This window comes from Aquarana catesbeiana, linkage group LG13 (genome assembly GCF_042186555.1).
Source record: "Aquarana catesbeiana isolate 2022-GZ linkage group LG13, ASM4218655v1, whole genome shotgun sequence".
Classification (NCBI taxonomy): Eukaryota; Metazoa; Chordata; class Amphibia; order Anura; family Ranidae; genus Aquarana; species Aquarana catesbeiana.
In genome coordinates this window covers 63,186,099-63,205,579 of record NC_133336.1, presented here as the reverse complement: position 1 = coordinate 63,205,579, position 19,481 = coordinate 63,186,099, and the positions used below count along the sequence as shown (strand labels likewise).

Genomic DNA, 19,481 nt, shown 5'->3' with positions numbered 1-19,481 from the left:
TGATTGGATGATGGAAGCCTCATTCGCTAAGGGTAAAAGTTGCCGAATACAAATCCTCTCGCAAAGTAAATAGCCTGTCTTTAGTAAACAACTTCAGAATGTTTCTTCTGTGATAAAATGCCTACCTGTTTGCATATATTTTAAAAGTTCACTTTAGCAAAAGCATATGCAGGCTTTTTATAGAGTGCATTCTGAAGTAACATATGCTTTTGCAAAAGGGGAATTTTACATAAAATATTGGCAAACAGGCAGGCTTTTCAATGTAGAAGAGGCATGCTGAGGTTGCTTTACTAAAGGCAAATATGCTGTTCACTTTGCAAGGGAATTAGTAATCTGTAAAGGAATTACCCAGTGAATAGTGTTCAATCAAAAATACATTTTTTTGTTGTTTTTTTTCCCTTGCATATGAATGGGTATTTTCTACAAAGTGAGCGACTGTGTCACTAAGCTAAAGGTAAAGTTCCTTGGAGTGTGAACAGCCTATTTGCCTTTAGTAAAACACCCTCATTATATCTCTCCTGCCATAAAAAAAGCCTGCCCGTTTACACATATTTTAAGTTCCACTTAAGCACAAGCATATGCAGGCTTTTTATAGAGCTCATTTAGGCAGTGTGGTTATTTTATAGACATTACTAACCTTGAAAGATTACAGCCAAGTTGTTTACAGAGACCCAATGTGCCCATAGACTCGATTACCTACAAAACTGTTTAAAACCTATTCTGTTCTCCTAAATAACCCCACAGATGGGCAGAGGGATGGATGGATAGGCGGAGAGACAGACTGTTGCTCGGGCGCTGGCTGCTTGACACCGCTTGGATTTTACAGACCAATAGAACAAGTTAGGTCTATGTCACACAAACAATCCAGACACTAGAGATACACAGGATCTCTCACACACCATTTTACTTTTTCTATGGAGTCGCTCCCTCGCTAGCTGGAACAGCGCGATGTCGCTCTCCCGCTAGCAAGTGGCATTCCCCAGCATTCTGGGCAATCGATTGTGTGATTCCATTAAGATAAGCAGAAGCCTCTTCTGTGTGCTTTTGGCAACAGAAGAACAGCCTGTGTGTGGCATGGCCCTTAGGGTGTGATGAAGAATGTCTTCTACATGTTATTTTCCCTACAAGTGGCTGGGTCTAAGGGATTGGAGAGGGTCTGTCAGATTCAGATCTGATATAAATGAGCCCAAAAGCCCCAGGGGCCCTTGTGCATCTGCTCAACTGGTATGTCCACTTCTGGACTGACCGTTACCTGTCTGGACCCATGCATAATTAACAAATCGGAGTCTGTAAATCTTTGGACTAGATATGAAGTGAATAAAAAATAGTGCCGGAGAAAGCAAGGATACTCTAAAGAATTCTATAAATTATGTCCACTATATGTCCATAACAACATCTAAGTTTATAGCTCCATAAAAAGGCAACTTAGCAAAGGCAGCACCCCATAGAGACGCAACAGGAAAACACAAGGGGGCACCAAACTAAGTTGATTAAAAACTACAATGAGGCACTCACATTTATGTAGACACAAACAGGCTGTCAGGGCTGGGCTCAGCCCTTCCTTCCCTGAGCTGGCCACTCAGCTGTCAGCTAATTGCCAGCTCCCATCTCTCTCCACAGTTACCCAGCTGTTGATGATCCTGCCTACTTAAGCCGTCCAGTCCAGAGGAGCTCTGCCTTCGCCTTGGTCACATCACAAGAAACTATCTCCTGCGTTCCCGTTTAAAGACTGGCTTTGCTGACATCCCTTCTGGCTCCGGATCCTGCTTGCTGTTCCACTACTTTGATCCCTGACTTCTGCTTGGCTAACTATCCGTTCCGGTTACTGAACTTTGGCATGTTTTGACTACGTTTGTTCTTTTTACTTTTATTATTAAACAAGAGTGATTTAACTGTACTTCTGTCTCGGTCTGATTTCATGGTTTCTGACACAGGCATGTCTAATAGTCTGTGGCAGAATGCAGAAGGGCTCCCATGTAAGTCCCTGTTAGGTGCGGCACTCACATTACACAGTTAGCTTGTACAGATGGCACAGAGTAGCAGCCGGAAGCCGAGGTAACCAGTGTGGAACGCAGATGGCGCTGGACCGGAAGTGTCATCTGTACAAGCCAACTGTGAAGTGTGAGTACTGCACCTAATCGGGACTTACATGGGAGAACTTCTACATTCTGTCATGGACTATTAGACATGCCTGTTTGTGTCTATATAAATATTTCTCTTTGTAGTTGTTAATAAACAAAGATGATCTTAACCACTTGCCGCCTGCCATATAGCAGAATGACAGCGGCAAAGTGGTTTCAATATCCCGACCGGACGTCATATCTCGGCGATCGTTGTTGCGGTGTGTCAGTCTGACACACACTGCAACTCCAATCTAGGTAAAGAGTCTCTGACGGAGACTCTTTACCACGTGATCAGCCGTGTCCAATCACGGCTGATCACAATGTAAATAGGAAGAGCCAGTGATCGACTTTTCCTCACTCGCGTCTGACAGACGCGAGTAGAGGAGAGCCGATCGGCTGTTCTCCTGACAGGGGGTGTTTATCAGCACAGCCCCCCCTCGGATCCCGCCCAGGACCACCAGGATGGCCATCCACACTGGACCACCAGGTATGCCCCCCCAGACCCCCAGGGAAATACTAATGCGGAATGCCTATCAGTGCCTTATATTAGTGCTGCGTATCAGTGCCCATCAGTGCTAAGTATCAATGCTCATCAGTGCCCAGCAGTACCGCCTATCAGTGCAGAGCAGTGCCGCCTATCAGTGCCGCCTATCAGTGCCACCCATAACAATCCATCTTTGCAGCCTTTTAGTGCCCATCAGTGTCACCTATCACTGCCTATCAGTGCCCACCAGTGCCACCCATGAGTGCCCAGTGCTGCCTATCAATGCCCATCAGTGCTGCATATCAGTGCCACCCATCAGTGCCGCCTATCAGTGCCCATCAGTGCTGCATATCAGTGTCCGCTCATTGGTGCCACCTCATTGGTGCCACCTTATCAGTGCCCATCAGTGAAAGAAAAAACTTACTTATTTACAAAATTTTATAACAGAAACAAAAGCAAAACTTTTATTTTTTTCAAAATTTTCGGTCTTTTTTTATTTGTTTAGCAAAAAATAAAAACCACAGAGGTGATCAAATACCACCAAAAGAAAGCTCTATTTGTGGGAACAAAATGATAAAAATTTAGTTTGGGTACAGTGTTGGATGACCGCGCAATTGTCATTCAAACTGCGACAGCACTGAAAGCTGAAAATTGGTCTGGGCAGGAAGGTGTATAAGTGTCCTGTATTGAAGTGGTTAATACTGCACTTGGTTTGGAGACCCCTTGTGTTTTCCCTTTGGTCTAGATATGGCCTCTGCTTTCTGAGTTGTGGAATCTACTGTCAATTTACCAAAATGCAGTGGTGACTTTGGACTCTAGAATACTTACAATTCTGGGCCTAAATGGAGGCTCAATTTCTTTTTTGTTGAGTCGGTCCCAGTTAATGTCTTTGAAAAACGGATGCCAAAGGATGGCTTTCTCTCCCCCCAAGGCCAGGCTTCCAAGACGCTTACTGGGCTTCTTCTTCATGAACTAAAACGAGGGAGAAGCATGCAATTAGTACACTGTACAGAGATCTTCCAAACCCTACATGCATAAAGTAATAATCATGATTAGTAATGATGATTGTAACGATCAGTGTCTTTTTCCAGTCATTCTAGATACGTCATGGTATTGATATTATCTACATCACAACAAATCATATAAACTGAACAAAAAACCTAGCAGTAAGAAGGGTCGCTGGTTCGAATCCCAACCACGACACTACCTGCCTGGAGTTTGCATGTTCTCCCTGTGCCTGCGTGGGTTTCCTCCGGGTACTCCGGTTTCCTCCCACACTCCAAAGACATGCTGGTAGGTTAATTGGATCCTGTCTAAATTGTCCCTAGTATGTATGAATGTGAGTTAGGGACCTTAGATTGTAAGCTCCTTGAGGGTAGGGACTGATGTGAATGTAAAATGTATATGTAAAGCGCTGCGTAAATTGACGGCGCTATATAAGTACCTGAAATAAATAAAAATAAATAAATAAAAAACCTAATGTCCAAAGCAGATATGCAGATCCAGGAACTTAGCAGATATCTCACGTCAGAGTTCCTTAGCAATGAATGAATGCATTTTTGAAATTTGACAAGTGTGAACTAGCCCCTGTGTAAAGAAAAATTTATCTGAAGAAACCGTGCCCCATCTACTTATCACGCGTGCTTTATATGGAACAATCTCTGGGTTTTCTGGCCCTGTGTGGGTTGTAATGGCACTGTCTAGAGTCGCTGTTCCAGTCTTGATTATTGATGTTTATCAGATGGAAAACGTTGCAGTTCTACAGGTCCACAGCACCTTATGATAAATGCGATTCTGCGTACATATAATCTACTTTCGCTACTCCTGGCAGCTAAATCCACAGTTGAAATGCCTATAGGAGCTTGGTCTTAGGCAGGCCATAGATGATGCCATTTTCTTTCTTACACCAACGGGTTTCAGGAAAAAAGATTGCACGATTCCCCCATCAACACAGTCAGTGTTGATGGGGGAATCCCTACCACAGAGCTTTTTTGTTCTCCCGGCGGGGGTACGGAGAACTATCCCTGATAGGAGAATACAGTGATTACTGCTAGCTACTATAGCCGCTGGCAATAATCGCATGTAAAAATCCGACATGCTGGTTGTATTTAAGTTGATCAATTGGCCTGCCAATATATGGTTTCAAACCATCAATGGCTGGCTTTACTTTTAAAAAATTTGTATTCCTGCTCTCAGCACATAAAGATGGCTATAGATGGATCTTTCCTTTATGTTCAGCCATTGGGCTGAATAAAAAAAAAATGGATTACTCTGTCCACAGAAGCAAGATGGATTGAGGAATCCTCCCTGCTGAGTGCCCCCGTTATCAAAAACATTCTATCCAACACGCTCATTTGATGGAAGCTGATAGTTTTAATCCGGCTGAATATCAATCCATCTATGTGGCCAGTTTAACTGGACAGTAAAGGACAGTAAAGAAGAAGCAACCCAATGATGAGGTCATCTCTATGCTCTCTCCTAAGCATATTCCTTGTCAGCACATGTGCATGAAGGACAGCTGATTGGTCCCAGGTACTGCCCCTCTCTTCCCCAGTCTGAGTGTTGATGTACAGAGACATACAAGAGGCAGAAACCAAGTCAAATCCAGGTCTTTATATTGGCTGCATTTTGAATAAATTTAATATGTGTTTTAATAATTAATAATTGTAACTATTGTTTTAAATACATACCTAGAATTCAGCTGTAATGCTTTCACTTATTGAATCATTCATCCTTTTAAGTAAAAATTTCAGCACTTTGTATAATTCTCCAGGCAGCAATCCAAAGCACTACTGTCTTGGCTCATGTGCCAGCCGAGTAGGTATTTACAGCAGCTGTATGTGTCTCTTGCTGACCTTCTGAAGGACATTGCTCCTCAAGTGTTTGGCTCCATCAATAATAGTTTAACAAGCCTGACAATTCCACCCTGTTTGATTCCTACCCACCATTAATCTTGGAACACAATCATTTTTTTTAGCATTTCCTCATGTCTCCAGCTCTTTGATAACCTCAAGTGACTTCTAGTAGAGGTAATTCGCTGCTTTGTAGAACATATGTGTGCAGTTAAATGATGTTTTTTCATTGCCAATTCATTGCCTGGTAGTTTATATCTTTTCATACCTATATATGGTTGCTGTAATACTGCTGCAATCATGGGAATTTCCAAAAGCATCACAAACTCAATGACTTCTGAATCTGGCATCTTTTACATTTCCTAATGATTGTTTTAAATTTTTTTTTTTTAACTAGGGTAAAGATCAGCCTGAAAGCACAGTTCTTGCAACTGCTTCTTCCCTCCCATGTTATCCCACTTCTTGGCACACCCCTTTATCTGATATATTATATATACCTGATATGCAAGCCTCCTGGCCATGTCTCCTCTATATGATAGAAAAAACAAAAATATTCCCTATAGTAGAGTCCCCTTACACTTAAAAGTGACCATATCACTATAGGGTCACTAGTGCCAAAAATCTTTGCTCCTAGACATTCTTTACAGCAGGACTTTAGTTGTGCTTTAATAAAAGCTTTATTAATAATGTTATTGTTTGGGTGGTCATTTCAAGTATTTATATTATGATGTATTGTGTGTTTCAATTTTGTATCTATCCCTGATTACCATTTCTTTTAACTATTGTATATATGGTTTGGGATAGCTACATCTAACAAGCTAACATTTTGTACAATAATAATAATAATTTTGTGACTTATTGCAACACCTATTTTAACAGTATTTTTTATTTTATTATATAACATATTTAGTTCACTCTGTGCTAATGCCTAACCTTACAAGAGAAATTCAGGATTGTAAAAGAACATTTATACTCACCTAGGTGGATACTGCATCTGTCCCCCACCATCTCTGCAGTGAGAACTGGGCGATTAAACACCACTGATCGCTCAGTTCTCACCTCCGCTCTGAGCAGAGAGCCATGACTGTCAGTCAGTGGCTTTCTGCTCTCCCCTCCAGAACTCACTGGAGAGCTGGACTGTGAAGGGGTGGAGCCTGAGGCTGGCTCAGGCTCTCAGTGGATCGCTGAGAGGCCAAGCCAGGTGCCGATCCAGGCTTCTGAGTGGATTTTGAGCATATGGTTGGGATCTTTCCTGAGCCTGGTCTGACAGAATGACATCAGCCAAGAGCGGACTTTAGCCCACTGTCAGCTGAAAACAGGTCACAGAAGTGCAGAATGAATTGCACTCCTATGATCCATAGGAGAAGTATGGCCAAAAAAGCTTTGGCTGTACTACTTCTTTAACCACACCATTAAACTCCAAACTAGACACCGAACTCCAGACAATTTTTACTTTGTAATGGAGCATGGAGAGTTTAGAACACCTTTGTTTTTTTGCCATGTGTGTCCTTCTTGGTGGAATTTCTCATTAAAGTGGAGATCCTCCCACTTTTACAACTCTTCAGCATCCCTCACTAAACTGTGCACTGTAAACGAATTGGATATTTTTAAATTATTTTTCTCAGCACCTACTGTATATCTACTGTATTCATTTTTCACTTCCTCCTCCCTGGCCGTGGCACATCGCATCATTTCCTGTTTACAATGCCTTCTGGGAAGGGGCGGCAACTTCCTCTGACACTGCCGTTGCTATGGAAACCTGACCTGAAACCTATTACACTGCTTGTGCTGCACTGAGCATGTGCGAGATCTGCAAGGATGAGATCCAGGAAGAAATACAGTCTGGCTTCAGATGCCCACACTTAAGATGGCCATGGCCTGCTGTAAGTTTATAAAATAACAAACTACTGCTATAAACTAACAAAACAGACCTTAGTTTACAGACTAACTTTACTAGAATACATTAAGCTTGTGTATTATAGGGGTATTTTTATTTAAAAAGTATAATTTCGTCCGGAACACCACTTTAATTACCTTCAGGAAAGGAAATGATAAGAAATCTTTCTAAAGGAGAGACAAAACACAAGCATTGTAGAGTGAGCTTAGAACTTTTGATAATGATTTTATTGCCATCTTGTTCTCGTGACAGCGCTCATTTCTTGTATGGGTGTCACAGGGGAAATTCACCCAAAAAGGTCACAAACGGAAACAAAAACCTGACAAAATGTTTAACTTTTCTCCACTTTATCCAAAATTTGAAAAAAAATGTGCCTGGGATTAGGCTTTTCCCTTTTCCCTAATACTTAACCTCACTCCTAATTTCCCAAACTAACTTCTATGCTGGCAATAGACTGTTAGAATCCTGGCCGGGTCAGGAGGGACTGGCTGAGATTCAAACTATGTATGGGCAGATCAAATTGGGAACAATCAGTCCATTGGATTTTTCATGCAATATTTGCCAGCACATATAGCCACTAGCAACAATCGCTGTGTGTTCTCCCGGCTGGGACAGCTCCCACGCCTCCCCGCCGGGAGAACACAATAGCTCTGCGGGAGGGATTCCCCCATCGACACAGTCTGTGTTGATGGGGGAATTGAGCAATTTTCAAGAAAATCGCTCCATCTATGGCTGGATTTAGCCCCTTAAACCAAACCTTGTTACTTAACCACTTACCGCCCGCCTCAGGATATTAAGCCGCTTCAGCGCGGCCATCGTTGTCGCGGTGTGTCAGTCTGACACACTGCAACTCCGATCTGGGTAAAGAGTCTCTGACTTAGACTCTTTACCATGTGATCAGCTGTGTCCAATCACGGCTGATCCCGATGTAAATAGGAAGAGCCGGTGATCGGCTTTTCCTCACTCGCGTCTGACAGACGTGAGTAGAGGAGAGCCGATCGGCGGCTCTCCTGACGAGGAGGGTCTGTGCTGATTGTTTATTAGCACAGCCCCCCCCTCGGATCCCGCCCAGGACCACCATCATGCCACCCAGAACCACCAGGATGGCCATCCACTCTGGACCACCAGGTATGCCCTCCTAGACCCCCAGGGAAATGCTAATCTGTGCCCAGGCAGCTGCCAATCAATGCCCGGGCAGCTGCCAGTGCCCACTCACAATGCCTACCACTGCCAGTGCCCCCAGGGATGCCTATCAGTGCCTCATATCAGTGCCGCGTATCAGTGCCATGTATCAATGCACATCAGTGCCGCCTATCAGTGCCGCCCATCAGTGCCACCCATAAAAAAACCCATCTTTGCAGCCTTTCAGTGCCCATCAGTGTCACCTATCACTGCCCATCAGTGCCCACCAGTGCCACCCATGAGTGCTCATCAGTGCCGCCTATCAATGCCCATTAGTGCTGCATATCAGTGCTGCCTACCAGTGCCCATCAGTGCCGCATAACAGTGCCCATCATCAGTGCCCGCTCATTGGTGCCACCTCATCGGTGCCACCTTACCAGTGCCTGTCAGTGTCGCCTTATCAGTTCCCATCAGTGAAAGAGAAAACTTACTTATTTACAAAATTTTATAACAGAAACAAACGCAAAACTTAAATTTTTTTTTTTTAATTTTCGGTTTGTTTAGCAAAAAATAAAAACCGCAGAGGTGATCAAATACCACCAAAAGAAAGCTCTATTTGTGGGAACAAAATGATCAAAATTTAGTTTGGGTACAGTGATGGATGATCGCGCAATTGTCATTCAAACTGCGACAGCGTTGAAAGCTGAAAATTGGTCTGGGCAAGAAGGTTTATAAGTGCCCTGTATTGAAGTGGTTAAAGTAAACCCCCTTGTTACTAGATATCTCAGCCAGGGAGTAGCTGCACCTAAACAAAGTAGGTCCTGCAACAAAACTGACCTGAGCCTGACAACAAATTTCAAGAACTTGGGGTCCATTGTTGATGCAAACAGTGCAGCTCCTGCTCCTATAAGACTACTTCATCCGTGAATGAAACGAAAACTGTATGTGTCGTCCACGGCAACAATTCTTGATTTCGGGTTTCTAGTGCATGAAGGGAACACTAATATTACAGGTAGTTAAGGCTACGCTGACTAAAGAATTCCTAAAAAAGTGTATTTTATGAGCCTGTCAGCCTGTCTGTATAAAATTAAAAAGTCCTGTGTTCATCTCATGCAGACTGTCTGATGCCATTTCAGTTTGCCCTGGCGAGCCTCCAGTTGCAGAAATTCCACCTCGCTATGGTGAATGCTGGTTCTGTTTGAGCTCCAACAGGTGGGGGGAAGTAAGTGAAACATTTACAAGTAATTCCCGAAATTAAATAAAGTGGATATTTATGGCATTGGTGCACAAAAACCCACAATGTACAGGGAAAAAAAAAAGTGGCTTCAAATTTCTTTTTAAATCCTGTTCAACCACAGCATTGCCATAATTAGTCTAGCTGAAACCTGCAATCTCAGGACGGTAGCTTGACCTTGTGTGATCCAATCCTACTCAGACAGGATTGTGTTTTATATGTGGTATATGGGATTTTCAGGGCTTGAAATCGTATTCCTCTGCTACAATAGTGGTGATCTACAATGGGCATTTCATATAAAAAATAGAAGAGAGGAGGGTATAAGAGAACATTCTATCTTTGCAGGTTACTTTGCTATACAAGGACTGAAAAAGCACAAGGGGACCTATAAGCATGGAGTATTACTGTGTGGAGTAGGCTGTAGGAAGGTCCTTTCCTCGCTTTCCAATTTGGTCATATAGGCATGTAGCAATAACTCACGGTGGAGCTGCTGGTTTAAGCGGGTCTGTTACCTTCACTTTGCTTCCCTCTGTTTCACCGGCACCGGGTCTAGGGGTTCCGTTGAGTTTACTGCCAGACGACACACGCACCAACACTGGAGTACGTTTTCAATGCTTTATTAAACAGTCAAACTTTAGGAAGTAGCAAGAAAGAGGTGGAAAAGGACACCTTCAGGAGAAACTCAAATATCTTCTTCTAATATCTTAGCAACAAATGTCCCGGTAGATTTCAGATAGTTATGTGGAATGCATTCCACTCATGGGATGCACTCTTTGCTCGTCTGGATAGGCCTCTCTCACCGGTCCAGCAGCCAGCACGCAGCACGAATCTAAAGTCTCTGCCACAGACTTACTTGGGGGGGGTAAATCTGCCCGATCCTCTGCCACAGGATGTATCAGATCTTCTGCAGTGAACAGTCAGTCACAGTGCCTGAACCTTTAAGCCGAACCGGCGACACTATGCTGTATAATTACTTCTTTTGGATACGCCCTGCAACTAGTCACCAGGCCCCTCTATAGACCAGCACGCTGCGTGATCTCTCCAAGACGGGTCCTCCCCTGGGATCTCCTCGGCTGTCCAGCTTCGTCACACAGGACCAACAGCTCAGGACCATTCCTTGGCCACGGTGGTAGGCCCCAGACAAGCCTCTGGACCCACCCCTGCACGAGGTACCACGAGGTAGCTCCTTAACGCATACCTGTCAGCCAGGAGGGCCAGCAGGTGGCTGTAAAACGAACCTTCCCCACATGGCGTCTGTCCCATAAATACCCCCTTCCCAGAATGCAACTCGGAGGACCACCTCCACCGAGCTTGTCTCCGGGACAGAGGAGCATCTATACACTTCGACACGTTGCCCTTCCAACACTGACTAATGGTAACAGCGACACCCACCGGTCAGCACGGAAGCACACACAACGTCAGCCAAGCTGGAACAGAGGCGAACCTTTAACCTTCCTAACACCCAATTTACTAAATTTACCTAATCTGCGGTAGATTGTAAATCTACCAGCGCTACAGGCAAGCATTTAAAAAATGTATAGGAGTGGTAATGCTTGCCAACAGTGAGTGGAATGGACAATGCAGACTCTAAGGCTGGGTTCACATATATGCGAATTGGATGCATTTTAAACCGCATCCAATTTGCATGACACGTGAATGTGACCATCTCTCAATGGAGCAGGTTCACATATGTCTGGGGCGGCTGTGGTGCAGCTTCTAAAAGGGGTCCTGTGCGCTTTTGGATCCGGTTCAGGTGCAAATTCAGGTAAAAATTTTCACCTGAATCGCACATGAACAGAAACGCTCATGACCACGGACTGAAAAATGCAGCCGCACATATGTGAACTCGGCCATAGTGAGCCCAAAAACAAAATGGTTATATAATGAAGCTTACCAATACATATATACGGTGGCTGCAATTATTTATTTTTTTAAAGACTGGAGGCTGGACATGTTACCCCTTGAGTATTTTTTTTTAATATGTATTTTTATTATTTTAACCAAGTGATCCTGCGAGTAACACGCTCCACTCTCCTAGGGTGATGACACTCACCATACTGTATCTATTGAGGAGCAGCATTGTCAACCCAGGCTGCTCTCCTAAACTTGACTACGAAGACTATGTATATTTAATACCTGATGGACCATGTAAAATTACTGTAGTAGTTGTCACTACTACAGTGATTGTTGCTATATTCCAGGTCCTGTGCTGAGTGGCTGTCCCAAAGGCGGTCATTGACTCTGCACCACCACCATTCACAGTATGCCTTGTATTTTTACAATTAATACAAAGTGTTCTGATTGGATGAGGTAGAGAAGCTGGGTGGTGATGTCAGGATCGCCACCTCGTCAAATCAGAGAACATATTGCATCCATTGAAAAAATACAAGGTGTTCTCTAAATGGTGAGCAACCCCCTGTGGTCAGTATGCAGTAGTATAGCCACTCAGCACAGGACTTGTAAGATAGTGGAGATCACTGTATTAGCGGCAAATACTACAGTGTTTGTCAGCTGTCCCAGCAGCCCATCGGGTATGAGATGTACATATTTACGTCAGTCCAAGCGGGACCAGTGTAGCGATGCAATTAAGATCATACCTGGTGTTCAGCTTTAAAATATCTTGCTTTTTATATTGGAATTTTATTATATTTTCATTTCAGTTTGATTATATTACTTTGTAATTTCTTGGAAAATAATAAAAATTACATAAAAAAACAAAAACAACAACAACACGTTAAATTTCACGCACCATACCTTTATCTCATTTTATCAAGGATCTATAAAGTGATTTAATTCTCTATGATGCAGTATATATGACGATATTCTGCTCCCTTTACTAGGGCAAACATATATTTCCTAAGCGGACTTAGGAAAAAAAATTAAGCTTTCAGAGGATCATTCTAGAACAGCATTGTGCTGCTAAAGATCTGCATTCCAAAATTAGCTGGGAATTTGACGGATTCTCCCACAGGAAGTGAACGAGACTAAGCAACAGGATGGAAATGTACACACTTACAGCATACTCCTGGGGCGCTGCAAGAAAAGCTACACAACATTTCCGTATCCACAGCTAAAATAAAGGTCTGTGTATGAATAGCAAGAAATCCCCATAGACAAAAATAACCCAGTCCGATATCTGCATCTCAGAACACTGGAAACCGCTGACTGACACTTTACATAACTAAATGATTAAAAGATGGAGACAGGCTTTGAACTTGTAATGTGACAAAGACTCAGTGCCAGGGCTGAGCAGGAAATATATAGAAACCAAAGAGAAAACATCTCCCTCCCTGATGTATTCTCTATACTACATTTTGCTCATATGACTCCCTGGCACAGACTCACAATGAACAGGCTGCATGTAACGTGATTCCCCACCAGCTCACACACTATTGGCTGGCCTTTGTGGGACCTGCTAATGCACCAAAGTAAAATTACTCTCTGCAGCTTAGCCTCTCTCTCTTCTGATCATGTTATACCATGTCATTTTACTGAGCTGGTTAAAGCTCCCTCTAGCCCATAAATTACAAATCAATACATTTAATACAATAAAAATATGTAAGGACAAGCATGTAAAATGTGATGTGTCATATTAAAATTACTTTAATTGAAACAAATAAAACTTAAAATGTAACTTAAAACTGAAATGATACTATACCCCCCCCCCCCCCCCCAAGCTGGAACTGAATGACAACCATCTTTAAAACAAGCAGATTTTGGCAGGTTAGAGTACTCAGCCTTGTGAAGGAGGATTTTGAATTGGTATGGTTCAAACCCTAACTTTGGGCATTCACTAATTTGTTAAAATGCCAAGTTAATAAAGGATTGAAAATTCATTTTGTCTAGGCCAGAGGTCTTTAAACTGCGGCTCATGAGCCGGATGCTTTTGCCTGCCTTTATCTGCCCCTTGGGGCACCATACCTTCCTTTGACACAAAGCACCATACCTCCCAATGAAACCATTGCTAAAAGCAGGTGCTATTCCTCCCACTGACACCAACAATGATGCGCTATTCCTGCCATTGGCAACAATGGGGCATAATTCCTCCCACTGACACCAATATTGGGACACTATTCATTCCACCAACACCAACAATGGAGCACTATTCCTCCCATTAACACCAATAATGGGGCATTATTCTTCCCCACTGACACCAACAACGGTGCCCTGTTCCTGCCACTGACACCAACAATGGTGTCCTATTCCTGCCACTGACACCAACAATGGTGCACTATTCCTGCCACTGACACCAACAATGGGCACTATTCTTTCCACTGACACCAACAATAGCACATGATTCCTCAAAGCAAAAAGGAGGGGGGAGAAAATGGCTTTGCGGTACCTAATGCTAAGTTGTATTACTTGGCCTCCCAGCTGCAGCGCCTTTATGGATGGCACAGTATTGACCCTCATGAGCCTTTACAGCAAATCATACTTTCCCAATTTTTTGAAGTTGCACCATTTAAGCTAATAGTTGCAGGTCATTTTCAAATCAAGCATAGCTTTCCTACATTTCATTGAATTCACAAACTGTGGGAATCCATTAGTTTCACAAAATTGGTAAAATGCCATTTGTGGCAAGGTCTTTTACCTCTTTTGGTCTAATGAGAACTTCCAAAGGCAAAGATAGCTGGCATCCTTCAATATGTGGCGAGTTCTGAGGCATAGTGGGTGCAAAGATGGTGAAAGTCATTGGGTGCCAGACACTTCTTGGATGTAAAAGAGGATTTCTTTTGACAGTCCTTTTTATATATTTTGGGGGAAAGAGGGTTAGGACCAGGACACCCTTAGATAGTTGCAAACACAATTGGCAGACTCACAGAACTTCAATAGGAGAACAGCCGCGCAGGGAAAGGTCCCAAGCAAGGCGCCACTTCTGCACGTGCAGGATTGCTGTCTCCTATGGTAACAGTCCTTTAATAGTTCCTAACGCAAACATTTCAGTTCTTTCAGCTCCACTACAACTGCTCCTTGTAGTTCTTCAATACTGAGCTCCTGGTCTCTCACTAGACCCACTGATTCACTGACTCTGAATCCCTTGAGCTCCTCCAAGGTTTGCGGTGGTATCCCGTCAAGCGTCACCCACGCTTCTCTGCTGGGTCCCTAGCTTGGCACTTCAGATACTCCTTAAGCTTTACCCCTGCTAACCGGCTCGGTCCCTGGCTTGACACACAAGGCTGCTCTGCAAGCGTCTCCTCCACTGGTTGGGTCCCTGACTTGATTATTGCCTGAAGTTTCCCGATTCTCCACTGTGCCCTTCGGTGAGAATATGGTGCCGGTACTTGCTTCAGTTACTCACTGAAGTCCCTGGTAAAGGCAATTGGTCCCTTCATGGCGACAGCTTCCCTTCTACCTCCGACCACTGACAGGTTCTCGGACCGCCATAACCGTCACTTCTGGTTGGACTGCAAGCCACAATCCCAATTCTGCGCTGCTCTCTCACTTCTGGATAGGCCCTTACACAGCCTAGCAGCCAGATGCCCCCGGGATAGGCCCAATCTCCAGCCTAGCAGCCCGGGCGTACGACAAACGTCCACCCAGATAACCGTCCAGGTGGCACAGAACACAGTTCACCTGACCTCACACGAATATATAGGCTCTCCCAGCAGGCCAAGGGATTCAAAAAAACCCCTGCCCATTGGCTGAGATACCCACATACCCATAATCTGACCTTGGGTTTCCCTTCTCGTATCCAGTACCACCAAGTACCCGGCCACCTAACGGTAGAAGAGAAAAATGCAACAAGGCCAAGCTTAGAGAGAAATCAATAGATCCCTATCAATCGACCAAGATAACTACTCTTGGCACGTAAATTTGTGAGGACCTCCCTGACTAAACTCCAGGGTGCTACACAAAGTTAAAAGAGAAGTTAGAAGTTAGGGTTTTTTTAAAATCATACTTATCTAGGTGGATGCAGCATTGGTCCGATGCTGCATTGTCTCCTGCCGGCTTACACTAACACTCTGATCAGTATTCTCTGCCATTGGCTGAGAGCGCTGATTGAGAGTCGGTCGGCTGCTGGTTTTCCAACATGCACGGCAGACATACACACGGGCCGAATGCTGCCCGTTTTTCTTGTCTCCCGAAATTTGGCCCGTGTGTACCTGGCTTAAGACAGAGAACCAAGCGATCAAACACCGCTGATTGCTCAGTTCTCAGTGCCCAGTGAGCAGAGAGCTGTTGACTGCCAGTCACCACTGTCTGCTCTGCCCCCCCCACACACACACTCACTTGAGCGGCTGGCTCAGGCTCTCAGCGGCTCACTGAGAGGCTGAGTCGGGTGCTGGTCCAGGGTTCTGGGTGGATCCTGACCATATGTTCGTGATCTTTCCCCAGCCTGGACCGGCTCTGTGATGTCATACCATTGCTGAGATACTATTCCTCCCACTGACACTGTTCCTCCACCGACACCAACAATAGCCCACAATTCCTCAAGGCAAAAAGGAGGGGTGACAATAGCTTAGGGGTACCAAATGCCAAGTTGCATTATTTGGCCTTCCAGCTGCAGCACCTTTATGGATGGCACAGTATTGACCCTCATGAGCCTTCACAGCAAATCATACTTTTCTAGTTTTCTGAAGTTGCACCAGTTATGCTAGTGGTTGCGGGTAATTTTAATATCAAGCACAGCTTTCCTACATTTAATTTAATTCACAAACTGTGAGAATCAGTTAGGACACTTACTTCCCATGTTTATACCCGTTTGAAATAATCCACAAATACCAGAGCTTGCAAAGCTTGAAGGTTTTGAATATGAAACAAGCTGGTATTTTGTTTCTAGATCAGCTGTATGATAAGGATGTGTTCATTCCTTTTAATGCATTGGCATAGCAATACCATGATGTTCCTAAGTTTTTTTTTTTTTAGTGTCTACCTCATGCCTTGCAGACCCAATCTACATCTTTTCCCTTGAAATACAATCCCTTCTCATTTCTCAATATGGCAGTTTCTATGACCTGTTCGAAAAGAGGGCCGATTTATATTCTGGCATTGCAGACTGCCAGCTGGTAAAATGTAGTCAAGTATGGCGGCAGGACTTAGGCAGGCCATACACCGTACGAATCTCGGCCGATTCAGCGGAAACCGACCGAGATTCGAACTGTGTATGGGCAGGCTGAATGTACAAACTTGATCGATTGATCAACTTGGGTACAACCATCAAGCCGGGTTTTACCTGCGATTATCACTAGCAGATGCTATAGCCGCTAGCAATAATCAACGTGTTCTCCTGGCAGGGATGGCTTTCCCCGCTGGGAGAAGACAATGGCCCAGTATTAGGGATTCCCACATCAACACGGTCTATGTCGATGGGGGAATCGCGCAAATTTCTTTCCTGCAACCGTGGTTGCAGGAAAGAAATTTGCTCCGTGTATAGCCAGCCTTAGACGCTATAGATGATGATCAGAGGACTCAGGCCTTCGAGATAATCTCCCTGGTCTTCTTGTCTCCCTCGCAAAGACTGACCCAGTTGTTTACAGTCCACAGAGTACATTATACCAGTGGCCGCCCATCTATAAGGGGCGCAGGGGCGCTGCCCTCCAATCCTTGCACCTAGCTCCTAATCTACATGCAGGGCACTGGACGCATGGATTTCAATGCCTTATTTTTTATAGCACATGATTAGAGCCTGAGGCCTCAAAAAACGGTGGGCTTGGGGGAATAGAACACTGCACCCTGAGCCCACCCAGTTGTGCGACAATAGCAAATTAATATTCGCTATTGTCTTCCTGAGTCTCCTCCCGGCCAATCAGGAAGGGGTTCTTAAGAACCTATTGGCCGAGAGGAGAAGCGATCACATTGGCCACTGAGGAGGAAGCTGCCGAGGAGGAGATGCAGAGTGAAGCCTCCGAGGAGAAGACGCAGGGTGAAGCCGCCGAGGAGATACAGGAAGGAGCCAAAGCTGCCTACGACCTAGATGGGGTAAGTGCAGGGCTGTTGGGCGGATGGACGAGCGAGCGACGGGGGGGGGGGGGTTTGACTGCACCAGCCGCCACTGTATTATACGCCACAGAAGCTACATTCTTGGGGGAGAGCCGCATCGCCAAATTGTCCTAGATGTGCTACCGCCACAGGCGCTCCTATTTATATGTTGTGGCGATGCCCTAAACTTCATCATTATTGGTCATCCGTTTTTCAATTACTTAAAGCGGGGTTCCACTCAAATTTTTAACTTAATCTTACCCCCTTCAGTTAATTGCATAGATGTTCAAATGCCGCACAAAATTTTTTTTATCGCTGTAATTACCTTTATATTGTACTTTATTGTGGCACTTCCTGTCTCTCCTCCCATGGGAGTAGGCGTGTTTATTGCCTTTCCCCGGCGCCGCACTGTCTCCTGGGAGCTTAGTGTCAGGCTTCCCAAGATTCAATGCGGGAACAATGATCATGTGTGTGAACAAGCTGTGAATAACCAGCATTCACCGCATCCAGGAAATCAATGCTTGTGGGCTTTACATGCCCACAAGCAAGATGGAAACAGCCAGCATCACATTTTTTAAGTTATTCTTCAGTACGAAAACAGACAGAGGTGGAAATATTACACCCAAACTGTGAGTATTATTTTGGGGTTAGCAAAGTGTCTCAATGACCTAAAAAAAAAAAAAAAAAAGATTGGTCGCCGGACTCCCGCTTTAATGGAGTTTGTTCTACGTGGGCGCCTATGGACCCTAAATTTGCTGTTCTGGGCATTGCCCCAGAGGACATAATTTCTTCCGACACTAGCCTGCTGTGGACAAGGTCCTTGTTTTTAGCTTCCAAGTTAATTTTATAAAGATGGCTCTCGCCCACACCCCCTACCCACTTGCAAAGGAGAGATGCACTTAATCTGAATTTGTGGAGGGAAGAATAGACTTCTAAACATAGGGGCTGTCCTGAGAAATTCCATCCTTATGGTTGTCATCTACTGAGGCGACACATACCTCATTGTCCTCAGAATCTATTTAGGGAAGTTGTGTGCTTGCTCTGCCAATGGCACTAGGTTTATGAAGGTTTTAATTGTTGTTCTGTACCCGAGTGACTTTGTTCGGATTGGTTCTCTGGTAAGATAATGAGGCACTCTCGCTCCATGGTAGAAACACTGTTATATGTCTTGTAATACTTTGGAATGCATGATATACTCTGTTTTATTTACTTGTACAATTTAATTTCTGGTTTATATTTGTTCATGTATTATTGATGTATGCTGTGTTTTCAGTATTTGAAAAATTGAAAACTTTTCAATAAAAACTACCTGATTAAAAAAAAAAATAAAAAAAAAAAAAAAAAAATATATATATATATATATATATATATATATATATATATATATATATATATATATATATCATGTTTTAGGAGCATTAATCAAGCACCCTAAGTGGCCACTAGCTCTGCTGATTCAAAAGAATAGACTTGCTACAGTGTCTAATGACATGAAACACCCACAATGGTCTTGGCGAAACTGTTTTCTATCATGGCAAGAAAGAGGTGCTTTTTTAATTTATAGTATTGTGATTTAGCGAGCATCCTGTTAAACATCCTATTAAGCGAACAAGCATCCTATTAAGTCATGTAAAGTATGAATGAGTTTTAAATCAAGGATTTGCTTTAAAAAAGAAAAGGTCTGCTGAATAATCCCAATTCATTTAAATCTTCACTACATGTTTGCTACTAATAACTGTGCAGTAGGGGTGTGTGATAAGCATTTGCTATTTTATGAAATAAAAGGTGGACCTAAGTTTACCTGCGTCACTAGGAATGTAAAGGGATTAGGCAGTAATGAGAGTGGGGA

General features: G+C 43.8%; 1 protein-coding gene across 1 annotated transcript in view; it reads right to left on the bottom strand.

The window, feature by feature from the left end:
• Positions 1-19,481, bottom strand: part of PRKCH (protein kinase C eta) — a 168,640-nt gene that overhangs the window by 6,300 nt on the left and 142,859 nt on the right. The window contains exon 12 of the mRNA XM_073609127.1: positions 3,436-3,579. Coding sequence (XP_073465228.1) covers positions 3,436-3,579 — 144 coding nt within the window. The remainder of the gene's footprint in view (positions 1-3,435; positions 3,580-19,481) is intronic.